Source organism: Hemiscyllium ocellatum, chromosome 17 (assembly GCF_020745735.1).
Source record: "Hemiscyllium ocellatum isolate sHemOce1 chromosome 17, sHemOce1.pat.X.cur, whole genome shotgun sequence".
Taxonomy (NCBI): Eukaryota; Metazoa; Chordata; class Chondrichthyes; order Orectolobiformes; family Hemiscylliidae; genus Hemiscyllium; species Hemiscyllium ocellatum.
Genome location: NC_083417.1, coordinates 54,843,486 through 54,865,299, shown reverse-complemented (window position 1 = coordinate 54,865,299; position 21,814 = coordinate 54,843,486). Strand labels below are relative to the sequence as shown.

The window sequence follows — 21,814 nt, the reverse complement described above, 5'->3', positions numbered from 1 at the left end:
CACCATTGCAGTTCTGGGCAAGATGGTCCATTGATTCCCAAGTATCATCTGCTGATACTGTGCATGCAGTTGAAGTTGCTGATTGCCAATACCACAGAGCCTTCTGCTGTTTGAGATTAAGCAGGTGCCAGGTCTCCAGCAGTTCTCTAACTCAATGTGGCCTGGAGCATTTCTTCCTCAGTCAGCAGTGGACCTGTCTCAGGGAGGTGCTCATCAGGTTGTGGTTCCACACTCTCTCTGCCTAATATTTTCACAGAGGTGTCAGAATTTGGGCTGCCGGGGCAGTCTTGCTGAGGCCTACTTGGAGGCTTTAGTACTGTCATCCTCAGAGGTCAAGGAACTGGCTTCTGGAAGAGCCCGGCATTTCACACAATGAGATGTGGCTATATTTTCAAGACAGGAAATAGGAGTCAGAGTGGTCAATAGTTAGAAATGATGTACAATGAAAGATATTGCAGGGTTAGTTGAAGAGTTGCAGTAGAATGCAGAGTGGTACTTACTTAGTTTTCAGGATTTGGATATTTCAGTACCCCACAGGAGAGCCAGGATTTTCTCCTCATATAGACTGAGGAGCTTAATGTTGGCACTCCTCTACCTGTAAGGGCTTCCTCTGTTTTATTATCTTCTCCTGTTATGAAAGAAAGAGACAGATTGAATGTGATGAAAGTGGATGGCATGCTGGTGCAGGTGGGCAAAATGGAGGGATGTGTTTCCAGGTAGTGAGTAGACAATATAGAGGTCATATTGAATTCAGGGTGTGCAAGCTTGGGAGGAGTGACAGTGAGTCAGGGAAGATATTACATGCAATACTGAGAGTACCAGAGCATAAACCTTGATGGGAGAAGGGTGCAGATATAAAATGAATGCAAGCTGGCAGAGAAAAGTGTGGCACTTACCCTGATGCTACAGAGAAAATCACTGATATTCTTGGGGCATTACTGGCCATTGTTTCAGACCATGAAGAACACTGTGAACTGGCTAGTAGCCCTGAAGAAGCTGAGAGGTGGTGTAACCTCCTGATGATTCTCAGGGAAGAAAATGACCCTCTAAACCAGTTCCTAGACTTGGACCTTCACGTCCTTTACAGAATTGTAGCACCATCTTTCCCTTCTCTGACCTGTTCACAATCTGTCCTTGAGCAAGCAGCACCACTTTGGAATTCCAATGTCCATTCAATTGAACTCCAGGTTTTTAAGCACAGCATAATGCAAGTGGTACAAGTTGTTCAGCAGATATTTGCTGAGTGGAATTTATTTTCTGGGAACAACACATAGTAAGATGAAGTGAAATCTGAATTTATGGATGTCATGGGTGGGATAAATAGTTAATGCAGCAAGTTTGGCAAATGCAGCAAGAAAACACACAAGGCCTATGGCAGAAATCCCTTAAAAAAAACTCAATGCAACTAGGACTAGGCCAAAAAAATATAAGATTCAGCCCTATATTTTCCATGTGATGTCATGGAGTGTGTAGAAACCAGAGATGGATGTTACCGATCTTTTGTTCTTTTGAGGTATAAGCTTCACCACCACACAGTAATGTGCTGATGATGCAGGCCTTGCAAATAATAACTTTGTCCCATAGGCAATGTATTTTTGTTCTCTTACATCTGTTTTGCTAGTCAGTCAAAGTTGGTGGCTACCTTCCAAGGGTGTGCTGAGTTTTCATAAAGAGGCTGGCAATTGGAATAATTAGATTTCTCTAAACTTTTGTGGACCAGACCTACCTTGGAAGTTTTCATTGTCAGAGAGATGTCAGTTTTGTAGCTGTATTGAAACAGTCTCACTAGGGCACAGCTTGATCTGGAGCACAAAGTCTTCAGTACTATAGAAGAAAAGTTGTCAGAGCCTAAAGCCATTTTGCAAGTGCTTCCAACTGTTCCTTAAGATGAAAATTGGTCAGTAAGAGGGTGTGTTATCATCCATCTACTGAATTATAGGGTACGGGAACAAGGCAAGGTAGGATGCACTTCGGAGGGTCAGTGTGGAATTGATGGGTTGAATGGCACACTGTAGGAATTCTATGATTCTGCCATGTTTCATCTATTGATAGCTCTTTTTAGGTCACAATGTAACTGTATAAAACATGTCTGTCATTAATATCCCCTCAAGCCAATCCTCCATGAAAGTGTCCTTTACAAAGCATCCAAGTTCTTTGGCAATGAAGACTTATAGTGTGATTGATCCCTTGTTCATGAGGACTCCTCACGGGATGACTAAAGAGGTATCACTTTCTTTACAGGTTCCTGAAATCCATTATGAAATAACTCCACAGAGGCAGACATCTCTTCACCATGTCAACCCTTTACTTACAAATGGAGAGTCCTTGACACCGATCCGGCTCCCTCAGAGCCAGCTTTCAGAGTGAACAGCATGTCTGGCACTCCTATTCTTTGTAAGCCAGGGCTCTTGATGGGACCAGATTAACAGCCCCAATCAGGGATCTCATTCTATGTGATCCACCTGGCTGACCTTGTTACAATTATTTACATTCCTCCCCATCAGAGTCCAAGAACATAGGCCTGTTCTTTTTTTGTAGCTCATCCTAGTGTGTTTTGGCATCCACATCAGGTTCCACCAACTCTGCCTCTCGTATGGGCAGAATGAAACACACAGCAGCTCAACTCTTGTGCCCAGAGCATCTTGGAAGTAATTCATTCTCTTCAGGCAGCAAAGACATTGAGGCAGTGACATCTGGCATGTCCATCTTAGACTCTGAGGTATCTTCAATGCCTGAAGGAGAGGGGGAACCCAAGGGTTCCAGAACAATTGGTAAGGCTGTTGAGGAGTTGGGCATGTTTGCTCTCGCGCCATTTGAATGTTTGCAGCTTTCATATTGTCCACATCCTTGTTCAGGACTATCGCACCTACCCAAACTCTTTACGTCACTGGACCTGACCTCACATCAACCATGTCTCTCTTGCTTAGTGGAATCTAATGTCCCACATTGGTGTTCTTGATGCCATTTCAGCCTCTCGCCCCAGGTCTAGAAATATCAGATTTAACCTGGTGTGGAGTCTTCTCTCTGTTAGCAATTCTGTTGGAGCTATCCATTTAGTTTCATGAGAGGTGGTCCTATAATCAAATATGTAGCTGGTAAAGCTGTTACCTGTTTCTTCAATCTGCCTTCAAAGTTTGGACTGCTCTTTCTGCCAGACCATTGGATGATGAATAGTATGGAGCTGTACTTGTATGTGAAATACCATTCAACTTTAGGAAATACTCAATTTTCCTGCTGGTAAATGATGGCCCATTATTGGTGAGCAACACTTCTGGGAGGGAGTCTGTGTATTGCAAAAGATGCATACAGTTTTCCTATCTTCATTCCACTTGAGTGGGCATCCACAATGATTAAGAACATTGAGCTAATGAGAAGACCTACACAGTCAACAAGTAACCGAATACAGGCTTTACCTGGCCATTCCCATAGGGCAGCTGCTTGTTGGCACTCTGGGAACTGTCCCATCAATGTGGCTATGCCTGCATCCAATCCTGGCCACCAGACATAACTACTTGCCAACATATCCATTTTGGAAACCCCTGGATGACCCTGGTGGAGTTTAGCCAGTATCTGTGATGACCGTTGTTCAGAACAATCACTCTTGCTCCCTATAATAATATGCCATCCTCTACTGTGATCTGGTCTCTCCAAGTCCAAGAAGGTTTCTATTCTGTTTGTGACGGCCCTTTAGTTTCCCCCACAATCACCAGCTGTGCAAGGACTGGATCTTTCTGTGTCCAAAGTCTGATATTATCAGCTGTTACTGGAAACGTGTCCAGAAAGTTTAAAATCACAATGCACTGTTCCAGTGGCCATGCCACCAGTGGTGTATCTACCAGCGAGAGGCAGTTCAATGCATCCACATTTGTTACTTGGCCTTCCGGAGGGTGTTCCTACTGGCAATTATGCACACTAAGTAACACAGCCCAATACTGAATCCAGCCTGAAGCTATGGACGACACTGCCTTGTCCTCTGATTATACCCAGCAGAGGCTTGTGGTCTGTTATATTGCAAATTTATGCCTGTAAAGATATTGGTGTATCTTCCTGACTCCAAGTACGACCACCAAACATTGCTTCTCTACCTGGGTTTATTTACACACTGCAGTAGCCAAAATTCTGTGTGTATATATATACACATATATACTATTGGCCGTTCCTCACCATTGGTCCAACTATGAGCTGATGCCATATGATACCATCTACGAGTCTAATGCCATATGGGGAGGCATCACATGTCAATAACAGATCTCACTTGGGATCACAGTGTGCCAACGCCTTAAAGGACGATAGATGTTGCTTCACTTCCCTGAAAGCTATGGATTGGCTAGGCAACCATTTCCAAGACTTACACTTTTAAAGAGTTGATGCAAAGATTCTAGGATGGAAGCCAGGTTACGTATGAACTTCCTGTAATAATTCGCCAGCCTGAGGAAAGATCCAAGCTCTAGTGCAGATGTGGGAGTCGGGGCACCCTCATTTTATAGTCCAACAGGTGTAGCATGGTCTTGGTGACTCTCTAGCTCAGGTGGGTCACTTGGAGTGCATAGAACACACATTTTTCCTTTCTAAGGTGTAAAACTGCTTGTGAATAATCCCTAAGAACTATGTCCAAGTTCTCTAAGCGCTCCTTATTGGTCTTCCCTGATATTAGCTTATCATCTAGATAAATGCTGACCTGGGGTGGACCTTGCAAAATGTTTTCCATTGTATGCTGAAATATTGATAATACCTCATATGGCAATCTCGTATATTGGTAAAACTCCTTATGGGTATTAATTGTAGCATTAATTGAATCCTCATATAATCACAATTGCAAGTATGCCTGGCTCACTTTAGCTTCATGAAGGATAGCCCCCTGCCAGCCTTGCATATAAATCCTCCACGCGAGGGTTAAATATTTATCCAGTTGTGAAAAGCAGCTTATTGCTTGCTTAAGATCCTCACAAAGACAAACCAATCTTCACAATCATTTCAAAAGGTACTGCCCAATTCACAAACTGGGCTGGTTTGCTGATTCCTTCAGTTTCCAGCCTTCCAATTTCTGCCTTTACTTTTACCTATAAGGCAAATGGCACTAGGCAGGCCTTGCAGAATCATGGAATTGTTTCCTGGTCAACATGCAAGGTGGCCTTGCCTCCCTTCATAGTCCCTAGACCTTCTTGAAAAACGTCGGGGTATTTAATCAGGGCTTCATTCAAGCAACTATTTTCTAATCAAAAAATGTTGAGCCAATCCAGGTGAATCTTTCTCAACCAATTTTACCCATCAAGCTTTGGGCCTGAGTCTTTTACCACAGTTAGTTGTTTCTCATAAGAGATTGGAACCAAAGTTGTATTCAATCTATAAATGTTCCCCGGTATAGATTCTCAATCTAGCCGAGATCTTGCACAAATTTAAAGACTGGAGTCCAGAGGCAACTTTGTTAAAGATTGGTTCTGTGATCACAAACAGCCACACTAGTATCAAGCTCTGTTAGATCCTGGTGACCATTTAACCAGATGTTTATTGTGATTGAGTCTGATGTGGATGTTGCTAAACAATTTAACTGTTCCAAACCAGATGTGGATGTACTTTCCAGAGTGTGCACTCTCCTGGATACTGGCCTATGAGTTATATTAGCTGAAAATGTGTTGCTAGAAAAGCGCAGCAGGTCAGGCAGCATCCAAGGAGCAGGAGAATCGATGTTTCGGGCATGAGCCCTTCTTCAGGAATGAGGAAAGTGTGTCCAGCAGGCTAAGATAAAAGGTAGGGAGGAGGGACTTGGGGGAGGGGCCTATGAGTTATCTTATTCAAGTTAGGTTTAGTGGGACCTTTTTTGCTGTTTTGAGTCCACATGCTGGCAGCAATTACAATGGCTTGCTGGCCCAGATCCTGAACAATTGTTAACCATTTGACTGAAGCTTGGCTTTGTTTTGGGTTTTGATGTGGGCTTACCTAGAGCACCTCTGTTCAGGATATGTCCTGAGTGAGGCTATGTAATTGTCTTCATTCAAGTCATGTTGTCCAAGCTCAGTTAGAATGGTGAGGTTGTCCACTTCCATCGGAATACGTCACAATTAATATGCTCTACTTGCTACATTTTCTAATGATAAAGTTAACTATGGTGTCTGTTTAAAGTCAAGTTTGGCTTCAACTAGTTGGCAATTTTGCATAGTTACATCATTAATCCCACATAACCAATGGTCTCTCAGCATTTCAATCAGGGAGTTAACAAAAGTCTATGCCTCTGTCGTCTTAACTTAGTCAAAAATCCTGATACGGATGCCCATTTTTCTTGAATTGTCGAGCAAAACCGAAAATGTCTCAGAATTAGAGAAGGTTTGAGGTTGTAACATTCCTTAACTAAATCTGTCAAATCCTGAAAGGTTTTAGTATCTGGTGCCTCAGGGAAAGTTAGGCTCCTAATAACCAAAAACGCTGTGGGTCCACAAACTGTCAAAAAAAAATTCATTGCTTTTCATCTGCCCTAATGTTATTTGCCCAGGAAAAGTAACATTCTTTCCACATATTGGGCCTAATCTTCAACGGCAGGTTTGAATGAGTCAAGCTTATGATGCTTACCCAACTCAAAGATGACTATTGCAAGCTAATTTCGTCAGGAGTGTGCTTTGCTCTCGCTTCCACTGAAGTAACTCCACAGAGACCAGTATCCTATCACCAAGTTATCCTTTATTTACACATGGAGAATCCTTGACACTGATCTAGCTCCCCCAGAGCTGGCCCTCAGGGTGAACAGGATGTCTGACACATCTGTTCTTATTTGTCAGCCAGGGTTCCCTGATGGGACCAGATTAACAGTCCCAATCAGGGAACTCATATGCTTTAAGGTCCACCTCGTTGACCCCGTTACAATCACTATACTTTATATGCCTTCAAGATGTTGAATGATACTCCTGAATATTATTTGTATTTCACATCCCAAGGGTTCTCAAAAAGCACATGATAAATAAGTTCATCTAAATATGGAGACCCAAAAGGTATGAGTACATGGATCCCACTGCAGCCATCCATTTAGTCACAATCGTTAATCCTATACCAATTCCATTTGATTCTCCCTATAGGTGCTGAATACTTCAACAAGACTCCCTGTTGAGTCCGACTATCTGAGACTCCCAAAATGAATGCTTCTGAATGATACTTCTGTAAGATCTTACAGAGATTTACATAATAGGGATGCTTCCTTCTGTTTTCTGGTGCTAGATGCAACCTGATGTATAGTCCTATACCCAACTAGTCTTCTAGTTGTGAACATATAAATAGCGAGCCTGCGCATATTTTGAGTAGCAGAATAACATCTGCAACAGTTTGTATGGTGAAAGAAGGCTTTGATTTTGTCTGGATCTAAATAGGAATTATAAATTCACTGATGAGGCATTGAGGGTTGTTAAAATGTCAGCATTAGAGTCAGTGCTTTGCACTCATTTCATACTGTTTTGGGCTAAATGCTTGAGCTATGCAAAGTACAGCTGTGTACCGCCTACAAATTGCACTACAACAACTTTCTAAGGCTCTTTTGATAGCACCTTCCAAATCTAAGACCTTCACTTTTGTGTTTTTTATCCATGAAACACATGCAGAGATGATTCACTCTAAGAAACCAGTTAAAAGTCTGAGCAGGCGTTTTAAACAATGCTTTAAAATGCTTGCTCATTGCCTGTGCCTTAAGGTCAGTTCCCTTCTGTCAGACACTGCTCTCAGCTTTAACAAATCACAACCTAAGCAGAGAATAGTAAAGAAATACAGATAATCAGACAATAGAATATTATATTTTACTACCTGGAAGCATCACCATTGCAATTTCATTCCTAATCATACACCATCCTGACTTGAGAACATATTACTGCTCCTTCATTGTGATTGGGCCAAAATCTCTCCCTCGGGTACCTTAGGATACTATTGAAGAATGCAGCTTCTCGGGGTATTTAAGGATGAAGAATAAATACTGAGCTTGCTGGTAATACTGAAATTCTAGAAATATTTTTGAAACATAGTCATGTCTTTGAGCAATCTTTATTCACATAGCTTGGAATTCTTGTCCCATCTCAAAGATTTGATACATTGCTTGTGCAATCTATGGATTCATACTGACTCTCCTGTTTTTATTGTGAGTACCTACTCTTAGCAAAATAAATTCTCCCAAGATGTAGACAAGACTGCATAAATTAAGCAAATTCTACACCACTCCAACATGGTTCCTACTAGCTTCTCCAGATAACATGCTTTGGCCTGTGGTCTTGGATTTTGTGCACATTGTGTTTGTTCGCAAACATACAGCCAACAATCAGTTAAAGCTTTCCCAACACTTGGACTATTACATTTAAATCTCCATTTTGGAGTGATATGAGAGTTTAAATTACTAGAACACCCTTAAAATTAAGCTCACGTGTCACGTAACATTCAGAAGTAATATTAAGAAATAATAAGTAATGCTCTCACTTGAATCCCGAAGGAATATATAGTTTGTCGAACCGCAGAAAGTTGATAATATGTCTGAACATCTGACCATCTCCAATGATGAAAAGTGTCTTGCCATATGAAATCCATTGTGCTTTGTTGCGATTATATAGCAGTTCTGGATACTAATAGGCAAAATCCAATTAACAAACCTTACATGTTGCATCATAGATTTAAAATAAATTACTATTGTATTAAGTAAAGTTTAGCATCTATTTCAAGTCATACCAAATTTGTATCGTTTGTGATTGATCACTCCCAACCTGAAAATCACTAACCTTCTGCAGAGAGAAAAATCCATGAAATTTAAAGCACAGAAATAGGCAAAAAACCTATGCTTTGGGTACACCCAAAACTCCTCCCACTCTCCACTATTTCAATATATATCATCATCCCTTTGTCCCTCACTTATCTATTTAGATTCCTTTAAATGCATCCATACCATTTGGCTCAATCATTCTGTTAGCAAGTTATCCACTCAAAGAAAATTGTCAAAAATGCTTTCAGCAGTAGCTTCCAGAAATTGCCCTTACAAGTTTTACAAAGCATTCATACAAAATTCCTATTATATTTGAACAATGTTTGCTAAATCATCAAAATGGTACACCAATAGACAAATGACGTGTATTAAGCAATATGCTGTTTAGCTGTACAAACTAAGAAATTTCCCGTTTGAGTCCTATCATCTACTGAATGAGCCACTATAATCAATACAAGCTACAAATAGACTTTGCACTTTAGTTACAGGAAAAACACTAGGTGGTATGGTGGCTCAGTGGTTACCTCTGCTGCCTCACAATGCCAGGGATTCGGGTTCAATTCCAGCCTTGGGTGACTGTATGTGTGGAGTTTGCACATTCTCACCGAGTCTGCGTGAGTTTCCTCCACATGCTCACGTTTCCTCCCACAGTCCAAAGATGTGCAGGATGGTGAATTGGTTATGCTAAGTTGCCCGTAGTGTTCAGGGAATGTGTAGGTTAGATGCATTAATCAGGGGAAATGTAGAGCAAATAGGTTAGGGGAATGGGTCTGGGTGGGTTACTCTTTGAAGGGCCAGTATGGACTTGTTGGGCCAAATGACTTGTTTCCACACTGTAGGGTTTCGATGAACACCAAATATTCCACTATAGGCCAAAATGCTTTATCTTGTGGTCCATGATTATCACAAATTTTCACTAATAAAGGCGGGTGGGATTTTTCTAGCTCCAAATATGACCACTAATCCTCCTTTTTTTTCTATTTAGGCATTATCCAAAGTCCTGAATGTATGTTATTGAGAATTCCTCTCCAGTGGGCCATCTATGAGCTAATATCACACCAATGCCATACGTGGGGGCATTGCATGTCAATATCAGATCTTTCATGGAATCATAGTGTGCCAACACATTTAAAAATGATTTTTTTTTATTCCATTAAAAGCTAGGACCTGTGTATGAGACCATTTCTAAGGCTGACCTTTTCTTTAAAGTGTTGAAGCAATGGTACCAGGATGGATTCCAAGCCGTATACGATGTATCCATAATAATTTAGCAGACTCAGAAGTGACCTAAGCTGCTGGGTAGTTATGGAGGCCAGGGCACCTTGGATCATCTCACTTTATCTTTCAATGGGTTTAAGCCAAGTTATCGACCCTGTAGCCCAAGAAGATCACTTGGAGGCCTGAAACACATTTTCCCTTCTTAGGCATATGCCTGCTTTGGAAGAATGCCTTTAGATTATACCTAAATTCTCTAAGTGTTCCTTATTAGTTTTTCCTGTTATCAGGATGTCATCGTAGGTAAATGGAATCCATGCAAAACATTCTCAATCACCTGCTGAAAAATTGGAATAGGCTGACCATACACCAAATTGCAGTCTCATATATTACTGCAAGACCTTATGGGTATTGACTGTAGCATACTTCTGAGAATCTTGGTCTAAACGCAATTGCAAGTAACTCAGCTCAGGAATTCGCTCCTGCAAATGTGTTGCTGGTCAAAGCACAGCAGGCCAGGCAGCATCTCAGGAATAGAGAATTCGACGTTTCGAGCATAAGCCCTTCATCAGGAATCGGCTCAGGAATTCCTCAACAACCTCAAGAATATTAAAATCGACAACAATGAAATCACTGTTTTCTTTGACATCACAGCACCATTTACCTCCATTGACATACCAATGGTGAAAGAAGCACTCCAGCACTACTGGAAGAACCGAAACACTGACCCCCCCCCCCCCCCCCAAACAATACCATCAGCATGGACAACATACTCAAATGACTGGACCTATGCCTCACCACTCACTTTGTCTTCAATGTTAGAGTACATCAACAAGTCAATGGCACTAAGGTTCTGAAACCTGAATACAGGCTAAGGTGACTAGTTGTAATCAGGGGCAACCATTTAACAGATCCTCTTAATAATCAAGGTGGCAACAAAGTAGTTTCTCGATGCAAATACCAAGGCTGCAAACTGACAATTCTGCTAAAGCTGCTTAATTGACTAACCACAGACTGCTTCAGTAGAGATTAGCAGACAATGCGTCCTTTAAAGCATAGAAATAATTCAACTAAATAAGGCATTACTGGCCATCCTGAGCAATGGCTTGGTTAGTGAGATAAGGGGGCCTAAGTATTAGAAAATAAAGTTGGTTCCCAGGAAATATCACTGGTATCAAGTAACTGTCAAATAAAGCAGTATCGTGTATTGACTGGTAATTGTTTGAATGTACTCTGCGATCATGCCCTATATCAATCTTTAAGAAAAGTATAAAAACTTTGTTTTAAACCATGTGCGCAACTCCTCTAAGGAACACAGAAGTGCACAACCTCTGTTTCTGGACACCATGTGCCCAGCCGTATGAAAAATAAAGAGTGAAGTCTTAACAGCCAGATCGATTGAGAGATTTTATTGACTGATCACTGAACCGAGATACTATGCCGGGCGTCCAGATCTTCAGCACACCCATGGGATCACTCATATAAGGACTCATAGAAGAAGCAGTCAAGCAAAGACTGGAATGCACAACTCTCTCCACAGTCGAACCCAAAGTATGGATCTGATACGTGGATGACCTCATGGTAGAACAAAGGACCAACGGAAATTCCTAATCAAAGCATATAGGAAGGCTGCTCACATGGATCAAATTCTCATCAATAACAGCAACTACCCCAATGTCCACAAATGGAGCGGTGTAAGGACATTATGTAAATAAGTTACTACACACTGCAACACACTAGAACTATGCAGGAATGAGGAAGAATACTTATACAAGGTCTCCACAACAATGGATAACCCAACAGCTGCATTCACCGATGCCTATTGCACAGACAATACCAGAAGGATACCATACACCTCAATACACTGGGTCACCCTACCCCATATCAAGAACATATCAGAAACGAAAACTAGACAAGTACTAGGAATCATGACAGCACACCAGCCAACAGCCACACTATGGCAACTACTCACAAGAACAAAAGATCCATATCCAAATCATGCAAGACCAACATGATATAGAATGTTACTGAGCAATTTAACTGTTCCAAACCAAATAAAGGTGGAGTTTCTAGGTATGAACTTTCCTGGGCACCCACCTACGAGTTATCTTACTCTATTTACATATAGAAGGACTCTGTTTCTGTCCCGAACCTGCATAACAACAATTACAATCTCTTAAAGGACAGGATCCTGAATAAAATTGTAACTGTTTGGCCAAGAATTGGCTTTATTGTGGAATCTTGCTGTGAGCTGACCTAGAGTTACTCTTGCCAGGACATTTTCTGAGTGAGGCCGAGCAGTTACCTGCACTCAAGTGGTGTTGCCCAAGCTCAGGAAGACTAGCAAGTGTGTCCACTTCCATCAGAATACCTTACAACTGACATGCTCCACTTGCCTCATTTCCAATGATAAAGCCAATTTTGGCACCTGTTTGAAGTCCTGTTGAGCTTCATCCAGTAGACGATTTTGCATAGTTACATCATTAATCCTGCATACCAGATGGTCTCTAAGCACCTCATCAAAGGTTAAACCAAACTCACAGGTTTCTGCCAGTCATCTTAACCTAGTCAAAAACCCTGATACAGACTCCTCTAGTTGTAAAAGCCAGAGCATTACAGAATTAAAGGAAACTTTTTTTTCTTTATTTATGCATGAGATGAGGGCATTGTTGGCCAGGCAGCATTTATTGCCTATCCCTAATTTCCCAGAGGGCAGTTAAGGAGTTTGGAGTCACATGTAGGCCAGACCAGGTAAGGTTGGTGGTTTCCTTCCCGAAAGGACATTGGTGAACCAGATGGGTTTTTCCTGACAATTGGCAATGGATCATGGTCATCTTTAGATTCTTAATTCCAGATACTTAATTCAAATTCTGCCATGGTGGGAATCAAACCTGGATTCCGGCGAAAATACTACTAGGCTATCAGCTCCCCTTGAGATTGTCATATTTCTTAACTATGTCAATCAATTTTTGAAAGGTTTTAGTATCTGGTGCCTCAGGAAAAGTTAGGCTCCTCATGACAGAAAAGCTGCAGGTACATAAGTTGTCAGGAAAATTATTTTTTTCATCTGCCATAATGTTGCGCAGGTGACAGACAAATCGTGGACCCACTCCTTGACAACAGAGTCAAACAAGTCATTTCTCGAACAAGTAGGATGTACAACAATGGTGACACCCAACAAGAGCAAGAAACAGACAAATCCATTAAATATTTAAACACTATCATTTGTACTACTTTTGCATTTAAGAACTAAGAGTAACTATTCCACATATGTTTCGTTATACAATCATTAAACAGATCAATTATTTAAGTTTATAAAGGACAGTCATTGAAACTGCCTCCTTCTTTTACACATGTGTAATAAACTACAAATCCTTTTCATTGATATTACAAAATGACATTTCCAGTCTGCATGGAAACCCTCAAATAGGTTTAAAAAACAAAATAATTGCAGATGCTGTAAATCAGAAACAAAAACAGAAATTGTTGGAAAAATTGAGCAGGTCTGACAGCATCTGTGATAGAAATCAGAGTTAATGTTTCGAGTCCAGTTAAACTTCTTCGGAACAGAATGGATTTGCCTGCTTCTTGCTTCAGCAGAACACACATGGCAAGAAAGAGACATAGAGATGGATATGATGTCCATTAAGGTTTGACATACGAATTACCAGGCTGCTCTGGTGACTCATTTCTTACATGGGGCTGAACCAGGAAGCTGTGTGTTATGTCCTAATTATAGCTTCAGCTATCAGAAGCACAGTCATGTCCCTGTACTTTTTGGAGATTCGGAGTTAATACATCAAAACAAAGAAATGAGTAATTACCAATCATGACAACAAAGAGAAATTTAGACATCTAAACATAAAACTATTTTTTTTTTGCTTCAGCTATTTTAAGGGTTGTGGTTCTGTTTGCCGAGCTGAAAATTTGTGTTGCAGACATTTGGTCCCCTATCTAGGCGACATCCTCAGTGCTTGGGAGCCTCCTGTGAAGCACTTCTGTGTTGTTTCCTCCAGCATTAACAGTGGTTTGTCTCTGACACTTCCGGTTGTCAGTTCCAGCTGTCTACTGCAGTGGCCATTATATTGGGTCCAGGTCGATGTGTTTGTTGATAGAATCTGTGGATGAGTGCCATGCCTCTAGGAATTCCCTGGCTGTTCTCTGTTTGGCTTGTCCTATAATAGTAGTGTTGTCCCAGTCGAACTCATGTTGCCTGTCATCTGCGTGTGTGGCTACTAAGGATAGCTGGTTGTGTCGTTTCGTGGCTAGTTGGTGTTCATGGATACGGATCCTGTTTGTCCTATGTAGTGTTTTGTTCGTCCTTGCATGGGATTTTGTACACTATGGTGGTTTTGCACATGCTGGGTATCGGGTCCTTTGTCCTGGTGAGTTGTTGGCTGAGAGTGGCTGTTGGTTTGTGTGCGCAGTTCCAGTGGTCGTAGTAGTCTGGCTGTCAGTTCAGAAATGTTCTTGATGTATGGTAATGTGGCTAGTCCTTTGGGTTGTGGCATGTCCTCATTCTGTTGTCTTTCCCTTAGGCATCTGTTGATGAAATTGCAGGGGTATCCATTTTTGGCGAATACATTGTAGAGGTGTTCTTCTTCCTCTTTTTGAAGTTCTGGATACGTATCCATGAACACCAACTAGCCACGAAATGACATGACCAGCTATCCTTAGTAGCCACACACGCAGATGACAGGCAACATGAGTTCGACATTCTATCAACAAACACATCGACCTGGACCCAATATACCGGCCACTGCAGCGGACAGCTGGAACTGACAACCGGAAGCGGCAGAGACTAACCACTATAAATGCCGGAGGAAACAACACAGAAGCGCTTCACAGGAGGCTCCCAAGCACTGAGGATATCACCTAGACAGGGGACAAAACGTTTCCAACACAAATTCCCAACTCGGCGAACAGAACCACAACAACTAGCACCCGCGCTACAAATCTTCTCACAAACTTATTTTAAGGGTATTAATGCCAGCGATAATCTGACTATTCATACAGTCATAGAGATGTACAGCACAGAAACTGAACCTTCGGTCCAACTCGTCCATGCCGACCAGATAATCCCAACCCAATCTAGTCCCACATGCCAGCACCTGACCCATATCCCTCCAAATCCTTCCCATTCATATACCTATCCAGATAACTTTTAAATGTTGCAATTGTACCAGCCTCCACCACTTCCTCTGGCAGCTCATTCCATACATGTGCCACCCTCTGAATGAAAAAGTTGCTTCTTAGGTTTCTTTTATATCCGTCCCCTCTCAACCTAAGCCTATGCCCTCTAGTTCTGGACTCCCTCACCCCAGGAAAAACACTTTGGCTATTTATACTATCCATGCCCCTTATGATTTTATAAACTTTTATAAGGTCACCCCTCAGCATCCAGGGAAAACAGCCCCAGCCTATTCAACCTCTCCCTATAGCTCAAATCCTCCAACCCTAGCAACATCCTTGTAAATCTTTTCTGAACCCTTTCAAGTTTCACAACATTTTTCTGATAGGAAAGAGACCAGAATTGCACATGATATTCCAACAGTGGCCTAACCAATGCCCTGTACAAGTGACCTCCCAACTCCTGTACTCAATACTCTGACCAATAAAGGAAAGCATACCAAACGCCTTCTTCACTACTTATCTATCTGCAATTCCACTTTCAAGGAGGTACGAACCTGCACTCCAAAGTCTCTTTGTTCAGCAATACTCCCTATGACCTTACCATTAAGTGTACAAGTCCTGCTAAGAATTGCTTTCCCAAAATGCAGCACCTCACATTTATCTAAATTAAACTCCATCTGCCACTTCTCAGCCCATTGGCCCATCTGATCAAGATCCCATTCTAATGTGAGGTAACCTTCTTCACTATCCACTACACCTCCAATCTTGGTGTCATCAGTAAACTTACTAACTATACCTCTTATGCTCATATCCAAATCATTTATATAAATGATGAAAGTAATGGACCCAGCACCAATTCTTATGGCACTCCATTGGTCACAGGCCTCCAGTCTGAAAAACAACCTTCCACCACCACCCTCTGTCTTCTACCTTTGAGCCATTTCTGTATCCAAATGGCAAGTTCTCCCTGTATTCCATGAGATCTAACCTTGCTCAACAGTCTCCCATGGGGAACCTTGTCAAACGCCTAACTGAAGTCTATATAGAACACATCTACTGCTCTGTCCTCATCGATCCTCTTTGTTACTTCTTCAAAAAACTCAATCAAGTTTGTGGGACATGATTTCCCACGCATAAAGCCATATTGACTATCCCTTATCAGTCCTTGTCTTTCCAAATACATGTACATCCTATTCCTCAGGACTTCTTCCAACAACTTGCCCATCACCAACGTCAAACTCAGTGGTCTACAGTTCCCCTGGCTTGTCCTTACCACCTTTCTTAAACGGTGGCACCACATTAGCCAACCTCCAGTCTTCCAGCACTTCACCTGTGACTATCGATGATACAAATGTCTTGTAAGAGGCCCAGCAATCACTTCCCTAGCTTCTCACAAAATTCTAGGGTACACCTGATCAGGTTCTAGGGATTTATCCACTTTTATACATTTCAAGACATCAAGGACTTCCTCTTTTGTAATATGGACATGTTTCAAGATGTCACCATCTATTTTCCGACATTCTATATCTTCTATGTCCTTTTCCACATTAAACACTGATGCAAAATACTCGTTTAGTATCTGCCCCATCTCCTGCGGATCCACATAAAGGCTGCCTTGCTGATCTTTGAGGGGCCCTATTCTCTCACTAGTTACCCTTTTTTCCTTAATGTATTTGTAAAAGTCCTTTGGATTCTCCTTAACCTTATTTGCCAAAGCTATTTCCTCCTACAGCATCAATATCTGTTAATCATGCTTTTATTATTTGATAGCAGGGTTAGGATGTATGGCAGATAGTTGCCAAATATATGAATGATAAGGATGAGTGAACTGAGGGCATTGTTGCTATGTTTGCAGATGACACAAACATAGATTAGATTAGATTCGATTCCCTACAGTATGGAAACAGCCTTTTTTGGCCCAACTAGTCCACACTAACCCTCCGAAGAGCAACCTACCCAGATCCATTCCCCTACAATTTATCCCTGACTAATGCACCTAAAACTATAAGCAATTTAGCACAGCTAATTAACCTGGCCTGCACATCTTTAGATTGTGGGAGGAAATTGGAGCATCCGGAGGAAACTCAAGCAGACATGGGAAGAATGTGCAAACTCCACACATTCACCCAAGGTGGGAATCGAACCCAGGTCTATGGCGCTGTGAGGCAGTAGTCTAACCACTGAGCCACCTTGCTGCCCTACATAGGTGGAGGGACAGGGAGTTTTGAGGAAACAGAGAAACTGCACAAGGACTTGAACGGGAGGACAGACAACAGAGGTGAGGTACAACAGAGAGGGAGGGGACAGAGAGGGGGTGGACTGGGTTGGAGTGTATAGAGGTGGATGTGGGGAGATGTGGAGACGGGGGGAGGTCAGGGGGGAGAGGCGTGAACAGATAGCAGGGGGGAGAGGGACAAAGGAGAGGGAGGGGACAGAGTGGGGGGAACAGTGGGGACATCGGGGGAGACATGGAGAGACATGGTGGAATACAGAGAGAGAGAGAGAAGGGGGACAGAGAGAGAGCGAGAAAAGAGAAATGGAGGAGGGACAGAGAGAGACAAGAGGGACAAAGAGAGAGACAAGGGGGACAGAGAGAGAGACAAGGGGGACAAAAAGAGAGAGACAGAGGGAAGGAGACAGCGAGTGAGAGAGAGAGGAGGATAGCGAGACAGCATGAGAAGGGGGCCAAAGACAATGCTAGAAGGGGGCCAGAGAGAGCATGAGAAAGGGGACAGAGAGAGAGAAAGGGGAAACAGAGAGGAAAAAGGAGGACAGAAAGAGAGAGGGAGGGGAACAGAGAGTGAGAGAAGGGGATAGAGAGAGAGAGCACAACAAGGGAACCAGAGAGAGTATAAGAAGGGGGCCAAAGAGAATATAAGAAGGAGGAGAGAGAGTGATAGAAAGGGGGACAGAGAGAGAGAAAGAGAGCAGGAGGACAGAGAGTGTGAAAGAGGGGGGACAAACCGAGAAAGAGAGGGACGGGGGGACAAAGAGATACAGAGAGTCAGAGGTGGGGGTGGTGGTGGAGACAAAAAGAGAGTGGAAGAGAGGTGTGTAACAGAGGTAGAGACTGAGAGAAGGTGGGGGAGGACAGACAGAGCGAGAGAGAGGAGATGGGGGAGGGTGAACAGAGACAGATGGGGATAAAAAAAGAGAAGGGGCACAGAGAGAGAAGGGGCACAGAGAAAAAAGGGGTCAGAGAAAGAGAAGGGGTCAGTGAGAGAAGGGGACAGTCAGAAGGAGGACGAGAGAGAGAGGACAACAGAGAGATAAAAGGGGGACAGAGAGAGAGAAAAAAGGACAGAGGGAGAGAAAAGGGGACAGCGAGACATTGAGAAAAGGGGATAGTGAGAGAGAAGGGGAACAGAGAGAGAAGGTGGGGACAGAGCGAGAGAGAGAGAGAGAGAGAGAGAAGGGGTCAGGGAGACGGAGAGGGGAAAAGAGAGAGAGAGAGAAAAGGGGGTCAGAGCGAGAGACAGAGAAGGGGACAGGGAGAGAGAGAGAAGGGGAACAGAGAGGGAGGGAAGGAGAACAGAGAGGAAGAGAAGGGGGACAAAGAGGGAGAGAAGGAGGACAGAGAGAGGGGATGGAGGCAGAGAGAAAGAGAAAGAGGGAGTACAAACAGAGAGACAGAGATGTGGGGAGAGAGGAGAGACCGAGAGAGAGAAGGGGGACAGGGAGAGAGAGTAGGGGGACAAAGAGAGTAAAAGGGGACAAAGAGAGAGAAGGGGGACAAAGAGAGTGTGAGAAAAGGCAGGGACAGAGCGAGAGAGAAAAAGAAGGGGTCGGAGAGGGAGAAGGGGAACAGAGAGAGAGAAAAATGGGACAGGGAAAAAGAAAAGGGGAACAGAGAGAGAAGGGGGAACAAAGAGGGAGAGAAGGGGGACTGAGAGAGGGGGGCAGAGCGAAAGAGAAAGAGGAGATACAAACAGAGGGAGAGAGAGAGAAGGTGGGGACAGAGTGAGAGAGAGATAAAGCGAGAGAGAGAGAGAGAAGGGGGTCAGAGCGAGAGACAGAAAAGGGGACAGGGAGAGAGAGAAGGGGAACAGATAGGGAGGGAAGGGGGACAGAGAGAGGGGGGCAGAGCAAAAGAGAAAGAGGGGATACAAACAGAGGGAGAGAGAGATGGGGGGCAGAGAGAGAGAGAAACTGGTGACTGAGTGAGAGAGAGTGAGATAGAGCGAGAGAGAGAGAGAAGGGGGGGCAGAGAGAGAGAGAAACTGGTGACTGAGTGAGAGAGAACGAGATAGAGCGAGAGAGAGAGAGAGAGAAGGGGTCAGGGAGACGGAGAGGGGAACAGAGAGAGAGAGAGAAAAAAGGAGTCAGAGCGAGAGACAGAGAAGGGGACAGGAAGAGAGAGAAGGGGGACAGAGAAGGATAGAAGGGGAACAGAGAGGGAGAGGAGGGGAACAGAGAGGGAGAGAAGGGGGACATAGAGGGAGAAAAGGGGGACAAAGAGAGGGGGTCGGGGGCAGAGAGAAAGAGAAAGAGGGAATACAAACAGAGAGGGGAGAGAGAAGAGAGACAGAGAGAAGGGGGACAGGGAGAGAGTAGGGGACAAAGATGGAGAGAAGGGGGACAGAGAGGGGGGCAGAGCGAAAGAGAAAGAGGGGATACAAACAGAGGGGGAGAGAGAGAGAGAGAGATGGGGGGGCAGAGAGAGACAAGGGGGACAGAGAGAGAGTGAGGGGGGAGATAGGGAGAGAGAAGGGGTCAGAGAGAGAAGGAGATGCCGGACAGAGAGAGACAGGGAGAAGGGGGACAGAGAGAGAGGGAAGGAGACAGTGAGCAAGAGAGAGGAGGATAGAGAGAGAGCGCTAGAAGGGGACAGAGCGAGAGAAGGGGTCAGAGAGAGAAGGAGGAGAGAGACAGAGAGAGAGTGTGACATAGAGAGAGAGAGAGAGATGGGGGACAAAGAGAGAGGGAGAAGGGGGGTAGAGAGAAAGAGAGAGAGAGAGAGAAGGAGGAAAGAGAGAGAACGTGAGAAGGGGATCAGAGATAAAGCAAGAAGGGGGCCAGACAGAGAGTGAGATTGGGGGTTGGAGAGAGAGAGGGAGGGAGAGAGAGAGACAGCACGCAGGGGGACAGAGGGAGAGAAAGAGAGCGGGGGAACAGAGACAGTGAAATGGGGGGGATTTTAGAGAGACAGATTTAGAGAGTCAGAGAGACAGAGAAAGGAGATGGGGAGGGCGGTTGGTGACAGAAAGAGAGTGGGAGTGAGAAGTGGATAACAGAGGCAGAGACTGAGAGAGAGTAGTGGGGGGAGGACAGACAGATAGAGAGGAGATGGGTAAGTGTAAACAGAGATGGGGGACAAAGAGAAAGAGACAGACAGACAGAGTGGTCAGAGAGAGAGAGAAGGGGGACAGATAGAGAAGGTGGGGGAGAGAGAGATGGAGGGAGAGAGAGATGGAGAGAGAGAGAGCGCAAAGGGGATAGAGAGAGTGAGAAGGACAGGGAGAGAGAAAAAATGGAGGACAGAGGAAGAGAGAAGGGGGGCAAACAGTGAGAGAGAGAAAAGGGGACAAAGTGAGAGAGAGGAGGGGGACAGGGAAAGAGAAGGGGAACAGAAAGCAAGGGACAGGGAAAGAGAGAGAGAAGGTGATGAGAGCAAGGGAAGGTGGACAGATAGAAAGAGAAGGGGACAGAAAAAGAAAAGGGGGACAGAGAGAGAGAAAGTGGGGAAAGAGCAAGACAGAGCACGAGAGGGGTCAGGGAGAAGAAGGGGAACAGAAAGAGAGAGAGAGAGAGAATGGGACAAAGAGGGAGAGCATGGGGAACAGAGAGAGGGAGGGGGCAGAGAGAAAGAGAAAGAAGGGTACAAACAGAGAGAGAAGGGGGCAGAGAGAGAGAAGGGAGACAGAGAGAGACAGAGAGAGGAGGGGGACAAAAAGAGAGAGAAAGAGTAGGTACCAACAGAGAGAGGGGAGGAAAGCAGCAGAGGGGTGATAGAGAGAGAGACAGACAGACAGAGATGAGGGGATGTGCGGAACAGACAGAGTGGGAGAGAGAGGTGGGTAACAGAGAGTGAAGTGTGGGTGGAGGACACATAATGAGACAAAGAGGGGTTGGGGTGGTGAACAGAGAAAGGGTGTGGGGGGGCAGAGCGAGAGTCAGAGAGACAGAGAGAGTGGGCTGGGGAACAAAGAGAGTGGGGAAGGGGGGCAAAGAGAGGGAGGTAGGGGGTACAAGGGGAGGGAGAGAGAGGGGTGGGACAGAGAGAGAGTGGGACAGAGAGAGAAAGGGAACTGAGAGAGAGGAGGGGGTGGGACATGGGAGGACACAAAGAGAGGGTGTGGACATAGAGGGTGGGGGACATGGAGAGAGATGGGGACAGAAAGAGAGTGAAGGGGAACAGAGAGAGAGAGGGAGAGACAGAGAACGAGGGAGTGAACACAAAGAGTGTGGGAGAGAGAGGTGGGTAACAGAGACAGGGAGATGTGTGGGGTGGGGGGAGAGGGGAAGGGGAGGATAGACAGAGGAGGGGGGAGATGAACGGTGAGGGGAAAGAGAGAGAGAGAGAGAGAACAGAGAGAAAGACAGACAGATTGGGACAGACACAGACAGAGAGAGAGAGGCAGAGATGGGGGGGTGGGGGGAGAGTCAGGCGGCACAGAGAGAGGGGTGGGGAACAGAGAGATAGAGGAAGGGGGGACCATGACAGGGAGGTGGGGGGGGGGAGGAGACACAGAGACAGGGTGGGGACACAGCAAGAGGGTGAGGACAGAGAGAGAGGGTGGGAGACAGAGA

The 21,814-nt window shown here is 44.3% G+C and overlaps 1 protein-coding gene across 1 annotated transcript in view; it reads right to left on the bottom strand.

Moving 5' to 3' along the window:
- Positions 1 to 21,814, bottom strand: part of LOC132824082 (BTB/POZ domain-containing protein KCTD19-like) — a 128,909-nt gene that overhangs the window by 53,493 nt on the left and 53,602 nt on the right. Inside the window, exon 9 of the mRNA XM_060838352.1 lies at positions 8,440 to 8,582. Within this exon, the coding sequence (XP_060694335.1) occupies positions 8,440 to 8,582 (143 nt within the window). The remainder of the gene's footprint in view (positions 1 to 8,439; positions 8,583 to 21,814) is intronic.